The sequence below is a fragment of the Falco naumanni genome, chromosome 8 (genome assembly GCF_017639655.2).
Source record: "Falco naumanni isolate bFalNau1 chromosome 8, bFalNau1.pat, whole genome shotgun sequence".
Lineage (NCBI taxonomy): Eukaryota > Metazoa > Chordata > Aves > Falconiformes > Falconidae > Falco > Falco naumanni.
In genome coordinates, this window is record NC_054061.1 from 54,100,193 (window position 1) to 54,124,867 (window position 24,675).

A 24,675-nucleotide genomic window follows, 5' to 3' on the forward strand; every position below is an offset into this window, starting at 1 on the left:
TGTGTATTTAAACTGGCAGCAGAGCCTGTAGAGATCTTTTGTTCAGATGGAGAAGTTATGGTGCTTTCAGGTAAGTCAGCACAAGCAGCACGCTATTCTTTCCACTTTGTGATGGTGGCTGGTTAGGGTTCGATACCAAGGGACTGAGGGAAGATGCTATTTGTGGTTATTTAGAAAAGGTGCAAAACAGACCAAACCCAGCAGCAATGGATGTGCTAAAATGTGATGCAGGAGGCCTGTGTTGTACTTATCCCTGCTACAGATTTAGAAAAACTGAAGTATGCGGTTACATACTCCTTTACCTCTCACGAGTTTTCTCTTCTACTCCTTCATTTAAACAAAAACAAATATATTAACAGGGCAGAACTAGAGCGGGAACTGTGGCAGATAAACCAGAGGTCTCCTCACCACACCTGGGAGCTGCACAGGGAAAGGAGGAAATTAGTTGGTTCTGTCCTGTACGATGCATTAGGGTTGGTTTTACAGTTGGAAGACAGTTGGGTTTACAGCAGAAGATTGTCATCTGGGACTACTGTCCTGCTTCTGCATTTACTAAGGGCATCCTGGCATAGATGCCAAAAGAGTTCACGTCTGGTTTTTGTGTGGCAGATTACATCCTAAGCAGCAGTGTTGGGGTGAAACTAATAACCTGCTTTCCAAAAAGCTGCCCCATTCCAAAACTTCTCGTAAGGATGGGATCTTAAGTCAGAGTAAAACCTTGTTGTATCAAATAAATGAAATAATGAATTAACGTACTTGATGTCCCAGATATAATTTGAGTTGGTAAAGTCTTGGCTTAGTTGACCCACAGCACACTGACCTTGCTGATGCAACTAGGGTGATAATTCAACAGTGAATCTCTCTCTTTCCATTAGGAATTTTGGCTAATATTTTGACAAGTGGTGATTTCAGGGGCCTCTCTTAAAATTTTTGTTTGTGGATTACTTAAAGCAGCCTGATTTTTTAGAAGACAGTCCCAAAAATCAGGATGCTAAGGTGTCTGAGGACTGACCTTCAGAACTAAAGCCTCTTATAGTTGTCAGCTATTTCTTGAACTCTACTGTAGTTTCTAGACTTCTAGGAACATGAATACAAAATACTGATTTGTTTGGAATGTGTAGAATACTATTTTGTTACAAGTATGATGAATACAGGACATTTTTAAGGCAGGTACATTTCTGCATACAGATCACTGAGAGTAATTCACAAAGTACTTGCTTTGCATGTAGTTCCAAGGCATTTAATTGTTCTAACAAATGTACTAAGTGGAAATGCTTATTGTTATTGTTTTTAACTATCAAGTCTTTCTTTGTGTCTCTCAGCAGCAGGTGGTGAAACTAACCAGGCTCCCAGTGTATTTAAACAAGCAAAGGAAAAACTCTCAGTGAGTAAAATCATCTTATTGTTCATCTTTATGATCTCCGTTTGTCCTCATTTCCTATCTTTTTGTGTTAATTCAGTAAGTGTGTGTTCCATTTAAAATTTGTGTTCCATTTAGAATTTGTTTGCCATATTCATTATTCATTATTCATTTAAAAGGGTAATTAAAGCCACCTTTCCTGAACAAGCTCTGAATTACAGTCCCGGGTAGTAGATGATGACAGTTTGCAGATTCATAGGGGGTACACAGACTCCAAACTGCAAGAGTTGGATGTGTTCAGCATTTTGAGCCAGGACGTCCTCTGGGATAAACTATGTACCGTGGCCTTTTCTGCAGCACCCTACTCATAATGCCACCTTGTTCAGTTGCTGTGTAGGCAGAAACCCTCCCCCAGGACTCACTGGATGTCTTCTGATGCACCCCTACATAGCCGTGCATTCTGCAGGAGCCATGCCTGTGTAGAAGTTACTGGCCATTAGCATTTTCTGTGCAATTAAGTGCTTTCTGAATGGCCATTTCCTGGGCTGCCAACTTCTGTCTGTGTTTTAATGTGACAGTTAAGTGCCCTGCCTTCAGCTGCTCTGCAGCCTGTTCTGTTCCCTGTGTTTGGCTTTCCCCCGCTGAGTTTCCTTCAGCAAATGCTGCAGTGCCTCTCCGCCCTGCTCCCATGCTGACCCTATGCTCTTCCTGTCCCATCACTCCAGAATCCCCAGGAAATCAACCTACTTTCACTATTCCCTATGCAACTGTTTCTTACATCACCCTGGCACATGCTAATTCACATCTGCAGCACAGTGCTTTGTCATTGTAGCCATCATGAACAGTGAAGTTCCTTAGGATTCCTCTAAATTTCCAAAATATTCCATGGCTGATTCGTTTCATTTGTCTAACCGGATCACCAGTTCATCGGGCAATGAAAAGGTCTGCCTCATAAAGTGCTATGCATTATTTATGAATCATAAGAAATCATTAATGATAACAGCATAACTGATTGGAGAGTTTGGAGGAGCTGTGAAATTCAGAGTTGAAAATCAGCCGTGGATTCTGGGATTTCCTGTGTTCTTTCAGGTCTGATCGATTTCAGCTCATAGCTGGAAAACTGCTAAAGCTTCTTTAGTAGTACAGTAAGAAATATCTGGACAGGTTTCTGGGCTGAGTCAACAGTATGGTTTATTACTGTCTTTTCTCGAGGGATGATCAGCACTCAGCACAAGAGGAGTCAATACTAGCCTATTTTCAGAGTCATCTGTGTTCATGCAGTGCTCTAAGTACAAGCAATGCAAAGTCATTCTCTGAAATGGTCTGCTTTCTACACACCTTTCTTATTCCTGTCCTTTACATTATAGCAAAGATCAGAAGTCTGTCCCCTGCTTACTTTCTCTCCCTGCTGCCTTGCTTCTCTGACTGCCACACTCACGCAAATCTTGGACATTTTCTCTTCTTTGCCTTGGCTTCACCAGTGCTTTTATAAAGACCTCTGCCTTTTTGTTGTTGTTTCTGCCTGATTTTCAGCTTTTATGTCCTTCAAGTGCAGTCTTTTCCTCTCCACTGGTAATGTGAGATCATCCAAACTGGTCAGTTTTGTTACCCATCTTCAAACTACAGTTTACATACTGCTTTGCAGAACAAGTTCAGGAAAGGCTAAGCAGTTCCATCTGCTGGAAGGAGCTGTGTACCTGTGGTAGCGAGATGATAAAAACATTGCTTATGTTAGGAATACCTCTGAAATAAAGTGAGGTTACTGCATCCCAAGTTCAGCAATCCTTGAGTCTTAGTCACGGTTACGTAGATCTTTGTGCTGTGGACAGCTGGCACTTCCAGCAACGTGAATTATAACAGTCAAAGGTAATGTATTGCTAACAGAGAATAAGAATGTTTTTCTAGGTAAACCACAGGCAGAGATTGAGGCGTTTGGTTTCTTTGGTTGCTTTACCAGCCTCAGGCATGTCACTGAAATCTGGTTGGACCAAGATTCTGTTGCTTTTACTGATACTAAAAAGTGCTTGCTCCCTAAATAACGCTGAAGGGATCTACACTGTGATAATCTCAGAGCAGTGCATTAGCTCAAGGTCATGCATTTTCCCCAGCTGTTCCGCTGAAAGATCTCAGTCTCGTCCATCTTTAGCATCCCCATTAGATGCACATATTCACCGAGGACACTATGCAACACGAGTAAAAAGGACAAGTGTCTACATTGTGCTTAGAATCGTAATCTGTAAAGAGTTTTCCAGTTGTCTTGGAGGAATTGTTTTGTGTGACCCACAAGCTGGAAAAGATGAAAACCACTGAATGAACATTTGGGCCTCAGACTGTGCATGCTTAGTTATATCTCAAGTTCAGAAAACCAGGTGAAAGGTGTTCACAGAATATCTGTTCCTTGGAGCCACCCAACATAGATACCCTGCTTCCACAGAGTTTAAGCATCAGTAAACACCTTAGTGGATTTGTAAATAATGGCCCAAAGCTTCAAAAGGGACCCATAAACTGAACTATGACAAATCAGTCAAAGTCTGGAAGAGCCTTTGGTGTGACAGAAACACATGTTGTGCAGTTTCTATGTAAAATATTATTCAGTGATTTTTTTGTTTACTCTCAGACAGTGAAATAAGTATTAATAGAAAGAGTCATAAATGTGTTGCAAAATTCATTCTGGGAAGATGTTCTTGCACTTCCATCCTTTGAATTAATTTCTTGTCTTGCTACTCGATATGGATGATGATATCCAGTAGAAGTCCTCTGAGCTGTGTTGTAGGGCTGGGATTGTTTGTTACACAGTTCTGCAACTCTTAATCGTATTGATGATGTCACGAGTGATGTTCAGCACACCAGCCTCAGTTTTCTAAAGGCAGGGTACATAGCCTAAGCCAGATACTAGACAATCCATTCTCTTCTCATTTTCTAATAAAGACAACTTAAGAAATAACTTATACACCTTTTCTGAACATTGAGAAGTCTAGGTGACTGACTTAGATCAAATGCCAAATTTTTCATTGCTAAAGTTCTGTATCAAATCCCATAATTACAGGCCCACTGGGATTGCTCTGATGTAGTATGAATACAGAGAGAATCAGGATCAAATTGCCAAGATAACAGCCCTGCAGTTGTTCTTTGTTTTATCAGTTATACCTGTGGGAGAAGAAAAAAAATGTCACTGAAGCAAGTAGCCTGGTTCTCTTTCAAGGAAATTCTTTTTTTCAAAGCAGTTAGGCGCTCTTAAGGTTCAACGAAGAATTTTCAATCTCCCCTATTTGTGTTTTGGTTGTTCTTTCAAGGGGATTTATCATTATTCAGAATCAGAGAAGTATCTGATCACAATGACATGTCAGCTTTTCAACCATATACGGGTTTCTTCATCCCAGAACTCCACATTGTCAATATAAATCTATGAATTTCTGTAGAGTGACACCAAGTGCACAGAATACAGTGTTTGAGGTGCATTAGGGATTTTGTGTGTACACAGTGGCACAAGAAGCAATACTGTCTTGTCCTTCTGCCATTGTGGGAATGCTGCTGTAACTTTGCTTTTAAGATTTCCACCATTTTATTCTTGACTGTAGCCCTGGAGGGTTATATTTCAAATGCACAACTTAATTTTAAAGGACTAGGATCTCTTGGTGCTCCTGTAGTTTAGCATTTGTTTCTAATGCAGCCAGCCAGCAGTTGTACCAGTAACTGGCACCAGTTTTGTCCTATTAACACAAGAAAAAAATAGTAACTTTGCCTAGCCCCAGACAGCACAGAACGGAAACTTTCATGCATATCAGAACTGCATAGGCATCATTACCAGACACAGGAAAAGTATTAATTCATAGCTTGGCATTTTTTTTCGTCCATGTTGCATGTATTTTCCTTTTGTCCAGCTTCATTTGTGTTTTCTTTTGTTTGTTTTCTCATGACTAGACTGCCTCTTTGTCAAAGATTCCTGCCTCAAAGTCTAGAGCAAAGTCATTGCTTCCTCCAAGACCCAGCTCTGCTTGCTCATTAACTACTAAAAGGGCCACTTTTCTCGATACAGACAGTTATTATGTACGGCCCTCCTCAGCAGGCCCAAGAGACTGCTTGCCCTACTCAAAATCAGATGCTAAGGTAAGGTAGCAGATTTGGTAGAGAGAGTTAGCTTGGAGAAATGTAGGTGAACTCCACGGATGACATTCTTTACCCACTGAATTTGAGTAATTCTCTGCGAAGCTTACGTGGGATTACTTACATCCTGATTATCAGGCTACAAGATTTGTGCTACCAAATGTATAAAAATGAAGATTTTCCAGAGGAAACATAAGTGAAATAAGTTATAACTAGAGGGAAATATCTTCTTTCTATTGGTGATATGGATGCTGCTTCATTGATCGCTAAGAAGTTGCACCCATTTGCACGTGGGTAAGTGGCAAGGAACATCAGTACTAATTTGCCTTCCAAGTTCAAAAAACATAATTTTCTACCAGTCAGTATTCTCTGAAAACAAATTCAGTCCCCAGTGTAGGACAGTACAGTTCTAATCACCAGCAACAAGGGCAGAAACCAAATACTCTAGGAACCAAATTTGGCCTATGCATGGGAACCCTGTTGAAGTTGCAGTACAAATTTAAAGAGGTGTTTGGCAGTCCACCCTAGCTTCCCCATGTTTACATTTCACTTGTGTTTCAAATCAACTTGATGCTGAGTTGATGACTAGCCCCATTTAAAAACTGTTTTGACTATTGACTTCCATTTTCTGTGTAACACTGTGCTTGCTGTGTCTTTTACTGGTTGGGACCATCACCATATTTGTCTTTGAAAGGGCTATATGCTTATGCAAGGCTGTCTTTGGCTGCCCATCCCGTAAGTTCAAAAATATTCTAACATACATGTCCATTGCTCTAACCATGGTAAAAGAAGGTATCTGCTGATTTCAAAAAGTAAAAAGATGAGTATGGAAGTAAATAAGTAACCACAATTAATAGTCCTGCACTCAAAAAAAACCCAAAAAACTGTAGCTAAAAATTTTTCTCTCTAAAAAAATTACAAGTTAGTGTTTGAAAATGGTATTCTGGGCACCAGTATTGCAGTTACTTTGCAGGTAAATTCACATAGGAATTTCACACCTGAGCTCCAGAGAATTCTTTTACTTTCAACTTGCACTTAAAAAAACCCCCTTTGTTCCTTCTTAAGAGCCAAATATTCAATCCACCCATATTTGGATCCAAGATTAGCTGTATCTGTCTCAAGGTAGCTCAGAAGGTGACTATTGGGTGTTTTGATGCAGTAGAGAAGGACCAGGGAGCTAAGCAGAGGGCGTTGGGGGGTGGCTGAATCCCCACAGGTTCCTATGTGAGTAGTAAACTGAGCCCATAGGGTGAGGTATCCTCCTCTGTGTATAGGTTGAGAGAAATCGCAGGCCAGAGAGGGAGTTTTGAAAACTAAACCTTCTTTTTTTTTATTTTGCTGCTATTAGGATGGAGTAAGCAAGAGTCCCGAAAAGCGTTCCTCTTTACCAAGACCTTCCTCTATCCTTCCTCCTCGAAGAGGTGTATCAGGAGACCGAGACAGAGAAGATAACTCTCTCTCCCTCACAGCTTCACTTTCCTCTTCAGTACGACGGACTACCCGTATGTTTTTTGCATATTAACCTTCTCCTACTGCTGTGCGTGTCTCCCATCCTTGTTACATTTAGCATCATGTGTCCCTACCTTTTATGCAGAGGGGTAGGTCTGGGGTTTGCTGTTGGAAATCAGAGCCCCACAGACTGATTTTGTTCAGGTAACAAGTGCTGAGCAGCAAGGGCTTGAAACGAGGGACAGGAAGCACCCCTTCCATAGCCTGCAGTGCCCAGAGCGAGGACTGCTGTTCAGGCTAATCACTGACACTAGGCAATGCCTTTGCAGGAAGCTCAAAGCCAGGTAAGATATTTAACACAGGGCATTTACAAACAGCGGGAAGAAAAATGAGACAAACCTGAAGCAGGCAATGTAAAATATTCTGACGGATCTTGGAAAAGTGAACCTAGTAATTACAGTCAGTAATTTGCTGTTTCATAATAATGATCTCCCTGTGGTCTAATCCTAGGGTAAAAACTCTGCTGAGATGTTACCTAGTGGAATGAGTCACTAGGGGAAATTAGGATAGTAAACCAGCAATGTCCTTTTATGTGGACCAATGTTAGCAAATCACAAGGCAAAAGAAATTACAGGACAAAGAGAATTTTACCATGTACCCCCAGAATTTTTAGCTAGATTTGCATTCATCCGAGGCCTCAGAACCTGGATGTGGCTCCCTGATTTCCAATAGGAATTCCTCTGTGTTCTCTCATTAAAAACCAATCTCAGCACTTTTTAAGACAGCTTAAGGGAACTAGATGATTAAATTTGACAAAAACAGCCCTTTGAAAGTCTTGGGTGATGCTCCAAGGGTAAAACAGAGACCCTTTGTAAGCAGAGTGACCCCCAGCTGGCACAGCAGCCCATTCTGCTGACTAAGAGTGAGAGGCCATTGAGCATTTGCCAATGTGGTGATGGCCTGAGGAATGAAAAATAAATATACCAAAGCTGCAGGGAGCTGGGGAAAAAAATAAATCATTCCCGTTCTGTCTCGGTATAGTGAGAAGGTTCTGGTTTAGGGTTGATTTGGAAAGAAAGAAACCGTTCAGGGAAACTGGAGGTAAGTGTGGAGTATGTTCCATCTATCTAATGAGTTATGCAAAGAGTTTCTCCTGGACCCCAGGGGCAGCAGTGAGTTGGGTTTGGTCCACCAGCATTATATAAACAGAATGATTAACAAATACTTTAAATGAGATTTTGATTAGTCCTGCTGGTTGCTGTAGAGAGGCCCATTGGATCTATAGTTTCTGAACATTTTAAAGATGAAAACCTATGTTCACCCCTTTGGTATCAGGGTTCCCAGGTTTTGGTGGCTGGTTTGTTTTGTTTGTTCTTTCTCTCCCTGAGTATTCTCAGCGAAGCTTTAGTTCCAGCAGCATATGGAGGTATCTCAGTTTCTGTTTATTTGTGTTTTGAGAGTTACAAGCAGAACTGGCTGCGGAAAGCGCAGTGCCACTCCTAAACTGATTCTTGTGCTCAATGAAAAGGACTGACAATGCCATAACACTGAATGGAGCTACTACAAAATGTTACAGCATTTATTTATTTTGAACTTGCGTGCATTAACTGGAATGTGACATTTAATTAAGGTTGCCTTCTGTAATTGCTTTCTTTCACTGCACTCATGAGAAATAGCAATTGAATGCGAGGGACACCTGCCCATCCACACAACAGAGCTATGACTTGTTCATCAGCCAAATGCTCACCCAGGCTTCAACTGGAGATACCAGATTACCGGCAGTGGTATGTGACCAGCAGCAGCCAGGTACTCAGAGCCTTTAGTTTCAGGATTACAATCAGAATTTTTCCCACTCTCTCGTTTAACACCCATATCCATTGAAATTGGTGACAACATTCTTACTGGCTAGTCAGGTTGTCAGATCAAGTCCCAAAGGTTAGATTCCAAGGGTGCTTCTCGTCCTTTCCCCAAAACAGAATTCAGTGTGATATTGACATGGTTTACCAAGCTTTGCAGGAAGCATAGGTGTTACGGGAAGCACACCTGTGTTACAGAACAGAGAGCCCAGTTACCATATAGGCAATTTACCAGCTCAGTCGCACATGACAAGGTAGCTCCTGGCAGATTGATTAGTAAGACACAGAGGTAGGACATCCAGTCTGCTGTTCCAGCCCTAGCATGGCCGTATTAGAGCTGCATCTCACTTGGCAGACAGGGCTGCAGTCTTGAGAGGTACAGAGGGAAGAAGACCTGTATATCTGTGGGTCTAATGCTGTGATTTTTTTCTTGCACGTAGGATCAGAACCAATTCGTAGCAGAACAGGGAAAAGTGGAACTTCTACCCCCACTACTCCTGGCTCCACTGCCATCACTCCAGGGACACCACCAAGCTACGCCTCCCGTACGCCAGGCACTCCAGGGACACCCAGCTACTCCAGAACCCCACACACTCCTGGGACCCCCAAATCTGCCATACTGGTTCCTACTGAGAAAAAAGTTGCCATAATTCGCACTCCTCCTAAATCTCCAGCCACTCCAAAGCAGCTACGAGTTATTAATCAGCCTCTACCTGACCTCAAGAATGTCAGGTCCAAAATTGGATCAACAGATAACATCAAATACCAGCCTAAAGGGGGGCAGGTAAGGATTCTACTCTTTATGTTCATCCATATGTGATTTAGTCCTATGTGTGCGCTTTTGGGATAGGTATGGGATGACAGACGTTTTGAGTTGCCTCGCAAACGCTGCTTCTATTGTCCATACATATTGTTTGTTTAAATGATGTTAAATGGCGAGAGCTAGGACAATCTTCAGAAAGTATTTTGTCACCTGAAAACTAACAGTGCCTCACTGAGACCAGTTGAAAATTTTCAAACAAGAGTTTGCACTTCATGCCATAGATCTGTTTCAGCCTGAGTCTCAGCAGTTGCTGCTTTCTTAGTCTTCATCACAACCATCACAAATGAAAGAGGTTTGTTTTAATTCAAGCAAGTGTAAATTCAACCTAGATAGATGTTAGCAGGATTGCATAGCATCATGACCTTTTCCTGTGTCATTTTATGTAACACATGCATTGTGTTGGGTGATGTTACTGATGGTTGCAGCCTCCGACCTGGTAAATCTACCCCCAGTTAAAGATGATGGGAGGGGACAGACCTGTTTTTCTGTAGAGTTTGAATAAGCAGGAACAGGGCTTAAATTTTATTAAAAAAAAAAAAAAAAACAAACACCTAAATTGTGTATTACATAAACTGGAGAATGTACGTAATATAAGAAAAGGTGAATGTGTAATAAGGGAGATCAGGATTTTCTGTTCTCACTCTCTGAAAGAACAAGAATTCAGGGACATGTTGATGCAGTTAAAAGGCAAAAAAAAAAAAAAAAAAAAATACTGTTTCATACCTTGCAGAGTTTTGCAATGAAGTGCATTTTCATGAGGATTGCTTTTGGCTGAAGACTAAATATGTATGTAGGGCAACAAAATCATAGAATGGTTTGGGTTAGAGGGGACCTTAAAGGTCATCTAGTTCCAACCCCCTCCAGCGTGGCCTTGAACACTGCCAGGGATGGGGCCTCCACAGCTCCTGTGGGCAGCCTGTTCCAGTGCCTCACCACCATCACAGTGAAGAATTTCTTCCTTATAGCTGGTCTAAATCTACCCTCATTCAGTTTAAAACCATTAGCCCTTGCCCTATCATAACAACCCCTGCTAAAAAGCTTGTCCTCATCTTTCTTATAAGCCCCCTTTAAGTACTGGAAGGCTGCTAGAAGGTCTCTCCAGTGCCTTCTCTTCTCCAGGCTGAAAAGCCCCAACTCTCAACCTGTGTTCATAGGAGAGGTGCTGCAGCCCTCTGACCATCTTTGTGGCCCTCCCCTGGACTCATTCCAGGTCCATGTCCTTATTATGTTGGGGGCCACAGAGCTGAACACAGTGCTCCAGGTGGGGTCTCACAAGAGCAGAGTAGAAGGGGAGAATTGCCTTCCTCAGCCTTCTGGCCACGCTTCTTTTGGTGCAGCCCAGGGCTCGGTTGGCTTTCTGGGCTGCAAATGTACATTGCTGGGTCATGTTGAGCTTCTCATCCACCAACACCCCCAAGTCTTTCTCCTCATGGCTGCTCGCAATCCATTCTCTGCTCAGCTTGTATTTGTGCTTGGGATTGCCCCCACCCATGTGCAGGACCTTGCACTTGGCCTTGTTGAAATCCTCTGTTACTACAGACAGAACTTAGCAAACTTTGGAAAGGACAGTAAAGGTGTAGGCTTTTAAGCTAAGCAGAAATTTTTGGAGATTGAGGAAAAATCAGACAGGAAGTCCCATATATCTTCCTGAGATATAGTGTTTATACCTTCCTCTGAAGTGTCTCTGTTTAATGCCCTACCAAGCAGAGCTAAGGCCAGTGCTGGAATAGTCTCTCATTTGAGGCAATGCAGAAATGGTAGCACAGAGGGCATTCAAAGCCAAAATTACATCCAAGCAATTTGTCTTTCTGTTTGGAAGAACAGTTGCTCTAGCTTACAGGGTTAAGCATTCCATTCTATTAATACTTAAAGAGTTATAAAACCATTTATAACCTTGAAGAAATTCTATTTTATTTAGAAACAAAGAGGCTGAATGAGGGAAAAGAATATAGCTTACCAATATTTATGCCAAAAATATAGACAACTCAGTCTTGCGGGTGTAAAAGATTATGTTGATTTATTTTTTGTAAAAAGCACCTGTGCATTTCATATTGATTTTGGACACAACCCCACAAGGAAAACACCCAGTGCCCCCAGCTCCCTTTTCTTCCCTGGGATTGCTGCGTGACAGCAATGGCAGTGTGAGTGCTTTAGAAAAGGTTCACTTCTCAACTACCTCCAGGGACAGGGCATCAGGGTGAAAAACATGCTCCCCCATTCAGCTCTCCTGACAAGACATTCCAGAAAGTTGAGTTGCACAATGTTTCCTGATCAGATACTTACATATATGTATCCGAGTTTTGGAATTCATAGTGAAACGTACTGAACAGTGAGGTTTGCCTAATTCTGTCTCAGAAAAAAAAATAATAAATTTGATCAAAACTTAACACTGGAACCCTACATCTACCATAGATCTTCCAGAGAAAAAACCTTGGCTTATATTTTAAACTATATGGTATCTCTTAGGTGTTGATCCTGGTTTTATGGTAAATTAACACTTTCACTGCTTTCCAGGATTTGGATGGTAGCCAGTTAGATAAAGTCAGGAAGACAATGCCTTCAGCAAAGTTTCTTCTCTGTTATTTTTGCAAGTGTCTGTGTAATTATTTTGTACGGGAGTCAAGTCCCATTTGACATATTGCATGGCAGACGGTCACAGTGCACAGGGGCTTCAGGAGGCTCGGAACACGAGTTCAAACTGTGCATCTGGATGAGCATTCCTCAGAACAAGCCCAGGTGCTGGACATGGGGCTCAAAACCAGCACCATGTTAGCCTGTCCTCCTCCTCCCTGTTACTCTTTGTGGACTGTAACAACCTACAAGACCAGGGGCCTGGGCCCACAGCAAATCGTATTTCTTTGCAAACAGCACACCTAGACAGCTATGTTTCCTGAGCAGTTCTATAGAGTTGCACAGAGTCTTCGCTGGATACCGAAGGATGGCACAGCAGTTGGTATTTCAGTCTTTCAGAGATCACAGGGGAAATCTGCTGGGTGGACGTAATGTCATTGAAGCTAAAGCATTTTTTAATTCCCAGTGGTATGTGGCTATCGAGCTGTGGAGAGACTCACTGAGTTTTTCCTTTATGTCTCCTTTATGCCATAGTTGCTCAGTCTAGACAAGAGGTTTCAGAATGAATTCTTTTCCAGTTTCTGCAGTTGAATTTCATAGGGTCTGTGAGAGGAACACGTGAAAGCTAATTTCATTTCCTTGTGTCTGCTCAATTCTTCAGTGTCCGGTGGCAAATACTGCACTGGCTGAAATGAGCTGTTATCTGCTATCTGCTTTTAGTGATGATACATGAAACAAACAGAAAGCTGTGTAAGTTTTATAACCTGAAATGGAAGTGCTGATAGTGATAACCACACAAAAAACAAGCAGACAAAAAGCCAGCGTATATCTGGGCAAGTTAAGTACATAAACATGACGTGCAGATCCCTAAATGAATACAGATATGCAGCCCAAAAGTGTCATTTGGAGACAGACTATCCTTTTTTACCAGAGGCATGTCTGAACCTAGTACAAGGTCTTTTCTTAGCTTACAGCTGTCCTAGAGAAAGCAGCCACACTCTGAGACTGCCAGAGGCTAAGGTGCAGAGCTGAAGAAGCAGGGGATGTTTGAATGCTAAATAAATCAAGAAATACAGTGCTTCAGCCTTGAATGTCATCAAAAGCTCATCAGACAGCAGACTGATTTTACTTCAGCTCTGACTTGCCAGCCACAGAAACAAAGAAAAGGAGAGAAATTGCTCCACCTGACAGGGGGAGGAGGGGAAAGAGCATGCTTCTAGGGGAAGAAGCAAGCTAACTTTGCACTGCATTAAGCTCCTGCTAGGAATAGATGGCTTGAGATGTTTTTAATTGGTATTCTGCAGTCTGGAGAGATGAGAGCTACTCTGCTCTGTGATGCAGCCAGTAGGTGGTTGTCTGGTTTTCTCTTTATAGTAGAGTATGGTGAAATGTATCATTCTTGGCAAAGCTCAGAGGCGACTTGCTCATGGGTATGTCTGCTGGGCTTCAGATGGATTTTCGCACCGCATCAGCTGTGGAGGAAATGCTGTGCTTTCAAAAGTAACCCATTTGCATCTGTTATTTCTCAGACAGCCCAAGGGAAGCATGGGGGAACGGGGGGAAGGGGTTTTAAATCTGTTTCAGATGCCAAGACTGGGCTTTTTCTTTTCTGTTCAGATTATTTTTCTTCTTGAAATTCCATCTATGGATGTGGTTTGTACCATATTAGAGAACAAAAGTGCACTAATTGAATCTTTTTGTTACTGACCAGGCAGAATATTATAGAAAGCATCATAGGCCAGCAACCAAGGATAGATTTCTTTTAATTTAATCTGAAAATTTATATCTAAAATCTCAGCCGTGGGCAAGAACTTCAGTGGATATGAGTCAGCATAGCTTCATCGAAGTGAATGGAGCTGTACAGACTAGACTGCCATGCAAAAGGTTTAAACTACCGATAACTATAGTAACAGCCAGGCACCTTGTAAGAAGTAAGATGACACATAGAAAAATGAAATGCTTAAGCCATATTGAAGAATGAAGTGTTCCTTGAAGGTTTTTAGGAAGATTAAGTACGAACTTTACCATCTTTCCTAAACTGTAGAAAATGAAGTGCAATAAGTCATGGGTCAGAAAGTCTGAATAAATTGATGACATCACTATTCAGTCCAGAAACTAAAAAAAGGTTGGCAAGGAGAATAGGCATCTGCATTAGATGATAAAACAGACTGGCACAAGGAAAGATAAGACATCTCAGAGCTGGGCAGAGGAGGAAGCTTGGATAAATATCTGTCACTGTCTTTGAACAATTTTTTATTAGCTTCAAAATCAATTTGGATGGCAGGAGAGATTCCCTCACAACACACACACACACACCCTGCATCATCACAATTTACAACCCCATCTACAGAGAACAGTAGGCTCCTGAAGTGTTCCCTGCCTTGGCTGCAGCTTGCCACGATGCAGTCAGTGCAGAGACAGACAGGTCTGGTGGCGCACCAGAGCTGAGCACCTCCTGAGAGAACTGCAGGTCAAAAAGGAATTCAGGAAATTCCCCTTGAGATGGCATCTTAAGCACTCCTCTCCCTCCTGTTTCACACGTCTTTGCACCACATTATGAACACTAATGACTGCCCAAAAATTAATCGGAAGTTCTAGGTTATATGCTATTGGTGCACTGGCTGATGAAGTATCCTGAGAGGTAGTGGAGAATATAGCCCAACAAAAAGCGCAGTCTGAGCTGTTGCTGGGTTCCATTCTGTCTCCCATCTCCTTCTGGTACATTATGCACTTCTTCTCCAATCCATTGTGATCTGCAGCATAGCTGAGCCAAAAACACTTTGGCCCAAGTTAAGAGAATGTCCCTGCTCAGGACAGCAATGAACATAAAGGAGCTTGTGAGGTTCCAGCTTTGGTGCTTTCCCTAGCCAGAGCCACAGGAGGCAGCTGTACAGGGAGATGTGGATTGACATAGTAACTTTGTTGTTAAAATACTTGGCTAATGAGAGACTGGGAGGCAATTGTTTCCACACTGTTAGCTGCATTCATTGGAATAAGTTTCTGCATTTACCAAGTCAACAGTTCACAACTGTAAGACAAATTCATCTCTGTCAGTCTCCTTTTGTTTTCCTTATACATTCTGGGTTTTGTGGATTTGCAAGACATTTCAAGGGATTTGTTCTGGACTGAAAATTAGAGACTAATTCATTCTTTTTTAATTGCAGATCTACAAATGCAAAGAGAAATTAGGAGTTTCAGGCACACCTTCAAAACTCTGTCATAGCACAAACCCCTCATTTTTAACCTTGAAATTCAGAGTTTTGGCTGATCGTTGTGGATTGTACAGAAATAACATCTTGCAGCTCCTGTGTTCAGACTGCACTCATTTAATGGAAGGCTTGCCCGAGTACAGTCTGTACAGTTAAGCCTTGAATTATTCTGGATAAAAAGCAAGATCATCTTCCTGACTCATATTTTAGAAAAATGAAGCAATCGTTGCCAGGCTCTAGCAAGTTTCAGAAACTTTCTTTGAGGAAAGAGGTTGGTTTGGTAGAAATGAGCAGGAAACTAGGACTTTCTATCCAGATCTAACATTCACTTTCTGTGTGGCTGGGACAGAGTAACATCACTGCTCTGCCTCAACCATCTGTAAAATGCACATCATTTTACAAAACTTGCTCATTGAGGGCAAACTGTGAACCATGACTGAGAGAGTCACAAGCTGTCTGATGGGGCTCTAGCCAGTAACAAAGCTTCCACTGACTACAGTAGCCATAAACCAACACTTTTCCCTCTTTTGAAGGCAGTTGGCAGCAGTGCACTGATTTCTGCCAGTCAGATGAGAGTGTGTTCGATCTGTCTACCTAGAGTTGAAGGTATCACTTTGTGAAGGATTCAGTATCTTTCCATCAACTACAGTGGCAGCTTAAGTGACTGGTTCCAACTCTTAGCTGCCTAATGTTAGAGAAGACAAATCCCAGCTGTGACATACCATACTTTGTTGGTGTCCTATTAATAGCAAGGGGAGAAGCTGATTTTTTTATTTTTTTTTTCTGGAGTAGATTGAAATTGCCAGGACATAAGTTCCTAGAAAGTCTGAGTCATCCCAGGAGCAAGTTCAGCAGAGGAGGCTTTTTCACCTGTGCTCTAACTCATCTACATTTTGAGAAATAAAATGGGGAAGGTTGTTCTTTTGGAAAAAAAAATTCAGGTAATATATAATCTGGTTTAGAGCTGTTTGGTCATATAATAGTGTTGTCTTTCATGGAAATGTGAGAGCAAGAGTTTATTTTGCTATATGGGAAAGGGCAGGAAGGAAAGGATAAAAATATCAGGTTTTATCTGGAAATTTGGATTTGAACAATAAAAAGAGATGCTAAGGGACACATCTGCTGAGCTTTGGGAAAGCCAGCTTGTACGAAGAGATACATACAAGATTATTTTTTTTTTAACTTGAACTGAACAACCTACTTTTCTCCATTATGCTAAAGAAAATCCAGACATAGTGACTCAAAACTCATCCTTTCTTAAAGGTTAGGCAACTGATTTGAAAACTATGAGAGCTGACGCTCAGCATTTGATACTTGAAACTACTTGTACTCTTTCCATGAGTGGGGACTGTTGCCTTTAAAATTTAAGTATCAAACTCTGTAGTTACGTAAAATCTGTTTCGTTGGGTTTTTGTTTAAGGGACTACTAAAACAAGGACCACCCTGTATTTTAGGTGGATTAATTGGGCTCCTAGGATCTTTTTGATTTCTTTTAAGATTCTTTTGATTGGCTCCCCACATGTAGTAAGGAGTATGATTACAGAGCACATGTTACAGTTCATCTGACATGGATCTTGTACTTCCCTGAGCTGTCTGTTCAAATCAGTTGTTGTTTCTTGACTGTAAACTCTTTGGCATGGAAAATGGTCATTTTGCTTTGTATTTCCCAGCACAATTATGCAAAACCTCTCAGTGTTTTTTTATAGGCCTTTTCTCCCTTTATCGGTAGGGACATGCCTAGTTCAGTATGGCCACCTTATTAATTAGTTGAATACACTGATTTCAAGTAGGTAGAAAGAAGCTTGTAAGTCAGCCATCGTTGCACTGTCCCATGCAAGTATTAGACATGGCTGATTGCAAGACACCTCTTTGATTTTACTCATACTTTCCACTGAAAGCACCTATTTTCAGTTGTTTCTAATTGTTTCACAGTTTAGCTGTTCAGGCTGAAATACTACGTGCTGTGTCTGTCTCTGGGTACGTTTTTAAGAGTCAGAAATGAACCAATCTTGTTCCCCCTTTACGAGGAGCAAGAGAAGGATGATACGTTATTTTGTCTATGCTATGTCCAGTGCAGCCTTTTCTTTTGAATCTCACTAGCTTGTAGGCTGGCAGCTTCACCACTGTTGTGTATCCAGTAATTTTAGGAGTGCAAAGGCTAAACATGGTTGCAAGCTCTGTTTGTAGATGTGGAAAGTCTGAGGCACAGTCTTTCTCTTCAAGGACTTTGCTAAGCCAAATAAATACCCTTCCCCCTCCCTTTCCTCTACCTGGAGCCTCTGCCAGGAGCATGAAAACTGTAGTATCATTTGTCCTTGGCAGCATATAGATTTGGAAGCACTTAGAATTGCTTCTTGATTCTAATCAGGTTTTAACCTTAACCTTGCTTCCAATGCAAGACCAGTTCTTGTCTCATTCAATCCCTGTGTTAACCAGCAGACCAAACACTGAAATAATGTCTAGTTCCTGGGATGTAGCTCTGTCAAATTACTATGATGCTGTGGTAAGTAGGAGGAACCTGCCCTTTTTGATAAGTCGTTAGGAGTCTGGGAGCTTTTCCCAATATCACAGCCCCACAGCATGTTTGAACTGCAAGCAGTGCCAAGCTAGAGTATTTTTAAACACTTCAGACACAGTGCTTGTGGTAGAGCTTCTCAGAGGCCATAATTGCAAGGCAGGGAGAACATAAATCATCAGCATCTTGGAAAATAAATTCAGAGCCTGTAATTTCATCAGCATCACAATATTTGTTCTTCGAGTATCTTTGTTTTGGTGTGTACCAGTGTCATACACCATGGGAAGGAAGCTGTTTACAGATTCTGTGCCCAGATGCTGGTAGGTTAGGAGCTTTCCCTCTTGTGACAAGTAGCTGAACTAAATGATTCTATGCACCCATGGAACATATTTTTTTCTTTCATAAGCAGTTTTCAGTTATTGATGTCTTTAGCAGTGAGGCACAACTGAACTAAATTCTCTTGCATTTCTCTGCCTTTCTGCTCATCAAGAACCTAGCAGTGCAGTACTGACAGAGGAGGGCCTGCCTGAGGTCATGTCAGCCAGCTAAACCCCAAAACATCCCCTCTGGTCTAGTGTAGATGTTGCCCTTGGACCACAGCCCTTTCCTGTTTAGATTGCCAGTCAGGCCAGAAGGGAATTAGTTTACCCCGATGAGTGCAGATCAATATATTCTTCATCTAAATTAACTGTGGGGAAAAATACCTTCAACACTTGGTTTCCTAGCAGACTACTCATAAATGCCCTGAATCTCCCAGTACTTTTACAGATAGCATTCAAACAGCACAGAAGGTATTGGAGCACAGTGTCTGATTCCTGCTGGGGATTACCTAGAAGTACTGTGAGTCAGTGAGGCTGTGGCCCTGGGCTTCAGTTTTGGACTAGTCACCAGAGGACAGAGTGGGGAGAGGGTCTTGTCAGACTTTCAGAGCTTCAGAGAGAAGCCAGTTTTTCCTTGGGCAATGTGGTTTTCTGGAATAAACCCAGCATTGTCTGTAACGCTTAATTTCTCCACTGTGGTTTCACTTCATAAAGCTGAGGAACCTCAGCTTGGTCATGATCAAATTACTGACTTCCAGGCCCTATCCAGCATACCTGGGCAAACCAGTGCTGGATCAGAAGAGAATGTACCCATTTCAGACTGGCAAATCAGCACAAGTGTTACGAGGGACTGTCAGGACATCATCTTGTTGGGATGTTTAGTGAGTGTGAAGAGAAAGCTCACTAAAGGGACTAAAATGTTCCCTTTCCTGAGTGAGAGTATGAACAGGCTTGATCATTCATTTAATGCACAGCACAACTGAAGTGCATATATGTACATCCCTACAACACCTCCACCCCCATATAAGATGTACATACACATTCAGGAACACTGAGACCTTCCTGGTGAGTCATGGTGTTCATGCTGTCTCTAGTGCAGGCAGCTGCATCATCTAATTCCTTTCATCAAGCGCCATCATAAAAGTTTATAATTTTCTTGTTGTAGCTCTGTTCCCTTGGGAGGCAGCTCCAGAGACTCCCAGCTCTGGTAATTACAAATTTCCCTCTAGGTTCCAGCTTCAAATAATTCACAGTCAGTTTACACTCTTTGTTTGCAAGCCAAAGTTTCTCTTTAGCCTAAATAGTTCCTGTCCCTCTCTGGTACTCTCTCTCTCATGTTTACAGGCTGATTTCTCAAAGGAAACAAAGCTCATGCAGTCACGCTGTCTGGCTGGCAGTCTCAGCCTTCCTCAACTCATTTGTAACTTGTTGGCTGATTTCAACCAGTGCTGGCAAGGGAGCAGTGGTTAGAAACACAGGTGGTCCCTCCAAGTTGGGTGATACTTTTTGACTGGATACGAAACAGAGACTCAGCATAACACAGTCATTGGTGTAAAGGCAGCGATAACTCAGTCCTCCTCCACAATCAGAGACAACAAACAGCTGATGGGTTGTGTATGGGCTTCTGTTCGCCGGGTCTAGCAGCTTGGGAGATACTGCTGGCGAGAGGGGATCGCTGAAGAATATAGGGTGGAGGGATTAAGCAGTTTAAAGCCTTCAACTATAGGAAACAAGACGCCATTAGTTTGTGGAACATTTAGTTATAGAGGGCAGTCATGATTTCAGTATGTGCAGGGATATTGATATATTCCAGGAAAGTGAGAAACAGATCATCGGGGAAAACCTGGATCACTGTAGCTCCTCCCTTGCCAGATGATCAGCACAACACATCCATATCACTCAGCTCACTTCAGCCCTCAGCATAGGACATAAATGATACATAGGTCTCCTGCTGGCCCCTCTACACAGGGGCACATTTCACCAAGTAAGACAGAAGATAATTGACATGATTGGTCCTTTACATATCTGCTAGCCAGGTCCATAGGCCGTGAGACTCATAAATTGTCAGACTTCTGGGTGCAAATCAACCTTTAGGCACTTGATCAAAGGCACCCTCTCAACTTATCACCTTGCTTTGGCTTCATTTTAAGCTACAGGCCCCCACTGCACAGCACTGAGGTCTTGCCATGACCCCTAAGTTAGCATTTTCAGAGCAGATGCTTCCCTGTGGCCATTGCTAAGAGGTACTGCTGATCCATTGCTGAGAGATGTGCTCAGAAAGTGCTAGGAAGGTTTTCTGTTTTGCCCAGTTGTGTCTGGCCTGAAGCTGTCTGAGAGCCAGATCTGACTGCACATCTGACATGTGTTTCTGTAACTGATGTGACACCTGTCTTCTATAGTACCGCGTTACATTTTTAAAGGAATAGTATATTTGGAGAAAGCACAAGCATAAAACTCCAAAGGCATTTGCATACAATGTTTCAGTGTACGTTGGTTTACTTGAAAGGATTAAGCAGATAGGAGGGAGAAAGACAGAAATTGGTTTGCCTGCAGAAGATGCCCTTCTGAAGGTGACCTACAAGTTGCGGGATTTTCTGGTGCTGTTATCACCCTTATTGCTGAGCATGCCATCACCACAGATCTTTAACAATTAAAGCAAGAGAACACTTAACATCCTAGTGGTTCGAATGCTTTAGCAGTTATGTTATATGTAATGAGGGGGACCCATGAAACAGCTTGCTGTGAAGGAATTCTTCACATTGGCTGCAAAGTGTGATCCTCTGAAAGTTTCTTCTTGGAGTTTACTGGACTTAAGTCAAGGGTGTGCTCCAGATGCTCAGTGCCTGAGAATTTGACTCGTTACCTAAATGTGATGTTATGCCCACTGCAGGAGCCAAAAGCTGCAAAATCTGATATCCCTGTAAGGGGGCAAATAGTCTTTTCCTAGTTTGGAGAGGTCAGGCACAGAGAGGGAGTGTCTCAGATTTATTAGGGAGCCTGGGGCAGTCTGGGGACCTGAAGCCAGGAAGCAGAAACTGCACAAAATTTTCTTCCTCCCACTGACTGCTTCAGCTGGTTTGCAGCTGCTTTGTGTTCCTGGAGTGGTAAGAAGCTGCAATAAGGTGCTCCGGTGTATTTTTCCCTCTCTTTTATCTCAATGTTGCTTTGTTGCTGTAGGTTTACTTACAACAGCAGCCAACAGGACTGTGCTAAGTCATATGTCAGTGAAGCTCATTTAGCAAAATTAATAGATAGTGCCCAAAATTCTGTGGCTTTCTGTACAGGAAAGAGTGTATATTCATATTAATAATATAGAGATAAATAAAATCCAACATAACATTTGAATAGACTTCATATTTACCTAGAGAAAGAATATGTTGCACAGGTGGCACTCTGAGTAACTAAAAGCTTCTAGTGCAAAGAAGGCTCTGGTGCAGCCTCAGCCAGAAACACCTTCTCACACACCTGAAAAGCCTAATACTGGTGAGGACAGTCCCCTGCTCTTGTGCAGAAAGAAGTCTGGAAGTGGTGTCACTCAGGTGTGTACCCTACACCCAGTTGTCCCTGCCTGCTGGTAATGGCCATCCAGCAGCACATCAATTCCTGGGAGGGTAATTACTGGTGGCACCTGAGTTTTGACAGGTGGAGGAACTGCTGTGACATGAGGGTCAAGATCAAGGTCAAGCATGGGATAATGTGGCCTCCCTTTGTGGAGTGCACCTCCAGGCACTGCCATATGCCTGCAGTGCACCTGTGGCTGTGGTAACACAGAAAAAATGTGGGCTTCCGGCATCTGTAAGGGAGACCGGTGCCATCAAGGGAAGGTCAGGTACTTGTTCTGCCAGAAACAAAGAGCACAGGAGAGAAACACAGTGCTGCTAGCACCAGAAAGTTGTAACCAATTTTATGGCCAGCAACAGAAATCAAGAAGCAGTGATTGCAGCTGTAGGTTTCCAGATGCTGTTGTTTTCTGCATTGCTCTTTAGTAGATGACAGTAAAGAGAGTGAGCAGTAGAGAGCTCTGGTTTCAGTTTAATTAATTTTCAGTCCCCTTTCACAGGACACTCTGAGGTCTGTTGTATGTATGTAGCCACTGCTACAACTGTATGGCAGAAGGAGGGGCGAAATACCTCTGGATTTGAACCCATGCCTGAGCTGGCTGGATCTGGGTTTTCTGCATCAAAGGCTGGAGTGCTGAGCTGTGGGAAGGAGGGTTTACATCTTTACCTTGTGGCCAGTTCAGCAGAAACACTGGTCATCGCTCAAGAGAACTTAGGACAGGCTGTCCAAGGACTATTTCCAGTCCAGAGAAGCAAAGAATCCTTTGAGTTTTTCAGGGAAAAGGCACCTTTCATATCTCTCATCATGAAAACTTTCCCCTTTATATTTCACCACCACTTCATGAGGTAGAAAAAGAGAAGCATAGTGTATTTACATAGGCTGTGTTAGTATACCAAGCATAGAGAGTCACGTGGTTTACTTTCTCACGTTTCAATACAAGTGTCAGATGAAGTAATCACAGCAGGAGGTAAAATTACCCTGGCTTCCTCATCCTGCAGCCTGATGGAGTGTGTGTACAGTATATAGTAAGTTACCTCCGATTCCTTTTAGGTTAGGATTTTAAACAAGAAGATCGATTTTAGCGATATTCAATCCCGGTGTGGTTCCAGAGATAACATCAAACATTCTGCAGGGGGAGGAAATGTAAGTAGTACAGACACCCTGTGAACAGGCATCTCCACTGTGGTGACCCACCTTGCACAGCCAGACCCCTCTGTCTCCCTTCCTTTCAGCACTATTTTCCTTCTTGCTATTGTTTCACATGTGAGTCTGGTCTGGTAGTCGTGTGAGCCCTGTGTATGCAGTGGTGGCCTCCCAATCTTCTCCATAGAGCACGACACATTTCCAAAACTTGGACAGGAAAAGAAAATGAGAAAAGAAGGGTTATCTCTAAGTGCCCAAAGGTGCTGACAGTAAAAGTCCAGTGTGAGCCAAAATGGTTCAGTGCCTTTCATGGGAGTGGCCCAAGAAAGTAATTTCCAGGAAGAAACTGCAGCTCACAGTGAGACTCCAGCCTTGTACCTGGGTATCTTCCAGTGCTTCTGTCCTTCCTAAGCTAACCTTGCAGTTACATGTATTCATCAGAGAGGAAGAAGAAAAATAAAACATAAGGACAAAGAAAGCTCAGAGAGAGGGTGTGAGCAGCCAGCATGCTGAGTGCTAATGTTAATGTCACAGCATTATTCCAGTATAACAAACTGAGGTTGCTCAGGGTTTGGCCAGATGCCCATTAGTTCCAGCAGTCATGCCGGAACAGCTGAAGGTGGTGGCTATGACAACCCTGACAGAAAGGATCTCCTGTTCAGGTGGGAGAGCTGATGGCGTGGGCATGTCTGATCCAAACAGATTCAGCACAGCCACCGGTGCTGGCTTAAGTCATTGCTGGTGATGTGAGCAAACCAGTGGCTTTGCAGTCATTCTGAAGCTCCTGTCTGGCTTGGAGAGGCTGCAGCTTCTCAAGACCAGTGAACACAGTCACTGTGATTGTGGGCTGCATATGGGAGCACGATAAGGTGAGAGTGTTGCTCTGTGGCTGTTCCAAAGTGGGGCTCACCACAGTCATAGTAATGTGGCCGGCAGCAGAGGAAAGGGAGGGTGCCTGTGCTGCTGCCTGGCTGAGCAGAGTGGTGCCACTGCTCTCCTGTGAGCACCACCGAGCCGAGCGGCTGGCTGAATACCAGCCAGCTCAGGTACAGCTGCGGGAGTCACATCTGTAGATTCATCAGACTCTCAACAGCAGATTGACATGAAATGCATACCATATTTAGATGCAGAAAGATATGGAACAGATGGTAGAAGAAAAATAAACAGCCACTGAAATATTCCTAGTTGCCAGGATGCACGTTCAAGAGCAGAAGCAAATGGAATGAGCCCTGATACATGCAGGGCTTTAGAGCTTCCACCCTGAGAGAAGGCTGAGAAACATTTTAGAAAGAACCCACAAGCTGATCTTCTTTGTCCTCCTCTTTGTTTTGCTAATAGTAAAGCTTAACCCAGCTCTGTCATTTCCCTAGGCGGGAAGGAAGCTTGCTGTATTAATGTAGGTGTTTGCTCCTTTGTGGCATGGTCTGTTTTCTACTAACCATCTCTCCTTTTCCAGTGGTTTGTAGAGGCTTGGGCTCTCCCTCTGCAGGGTTTGGCTTTTTGTTTATTTTATTATTTTCATTCCTGTAATTCATATGTGTGTGTGCTTTTGACAGGTACAAATTGTAACCAAGAAGATTGACTTGAGTCATGTGACTTCCAAGTGTGGGTCACTCAAGAACATCCACCACAAGCCAGGTATTGCAGCAATTTCTGGGAGGCAAAACAAAGCAAAGACCTAATCCTGTTATGTAAAGGAGAAATCATGGACAATAGTATTCTCTTTTATAGTCTAAGAGAAAGTAAATACACTTTGTTGATAAA

General features: G+C 42.6%; 1 protein-coding gene across 45 annotated transcripts in view; it reads left to right on the forward strand.

Moving 5' to 3' along the window:
* The window catches only part of MAP2 (microtubule associated protein 2), a 235,905-nt gene that overhangs the window by 205,857 nt on the left and 5,373 nt on the right, over window positions 1–24,675 (forward strand). For 24 of the 45 annotated variants that reach the window (XM_040603928.1, XM_040603947.1, XM_040603953.1 and 21 more), the window contains 6 exons: window positions 1,323–1,384; window positions 5,282–5,467; window positions 6,813–6,966; window positions 9,210–9,553; window positions 22,819–22,911; window positions 24,468–24,549. In XM_040603928.1, coding sequence (XP_040459862.1) covers window positions 1,323–1,384; window positions 5,282–5,467; window positions 6,813–6,966; window positions 9,210–9,553; window positions 22,819–22,911; window positions 24,468–24,549 — 921 coding nt within the window. The remainder of the gene's footprint in view (window positions 1–1,322; window positions 1,385–5,281; window positions 5,468–6,812; window positions 6,967–9,209; window positions 9,554–22,818; window positions 22,912–24,467; window positions 24,550–24,675) is intronic. The other 21 variants (XM_040603955.1, XM_040603958.1, XM_040603970.1 and 18 more) reach the window with 6 other exon arrangements.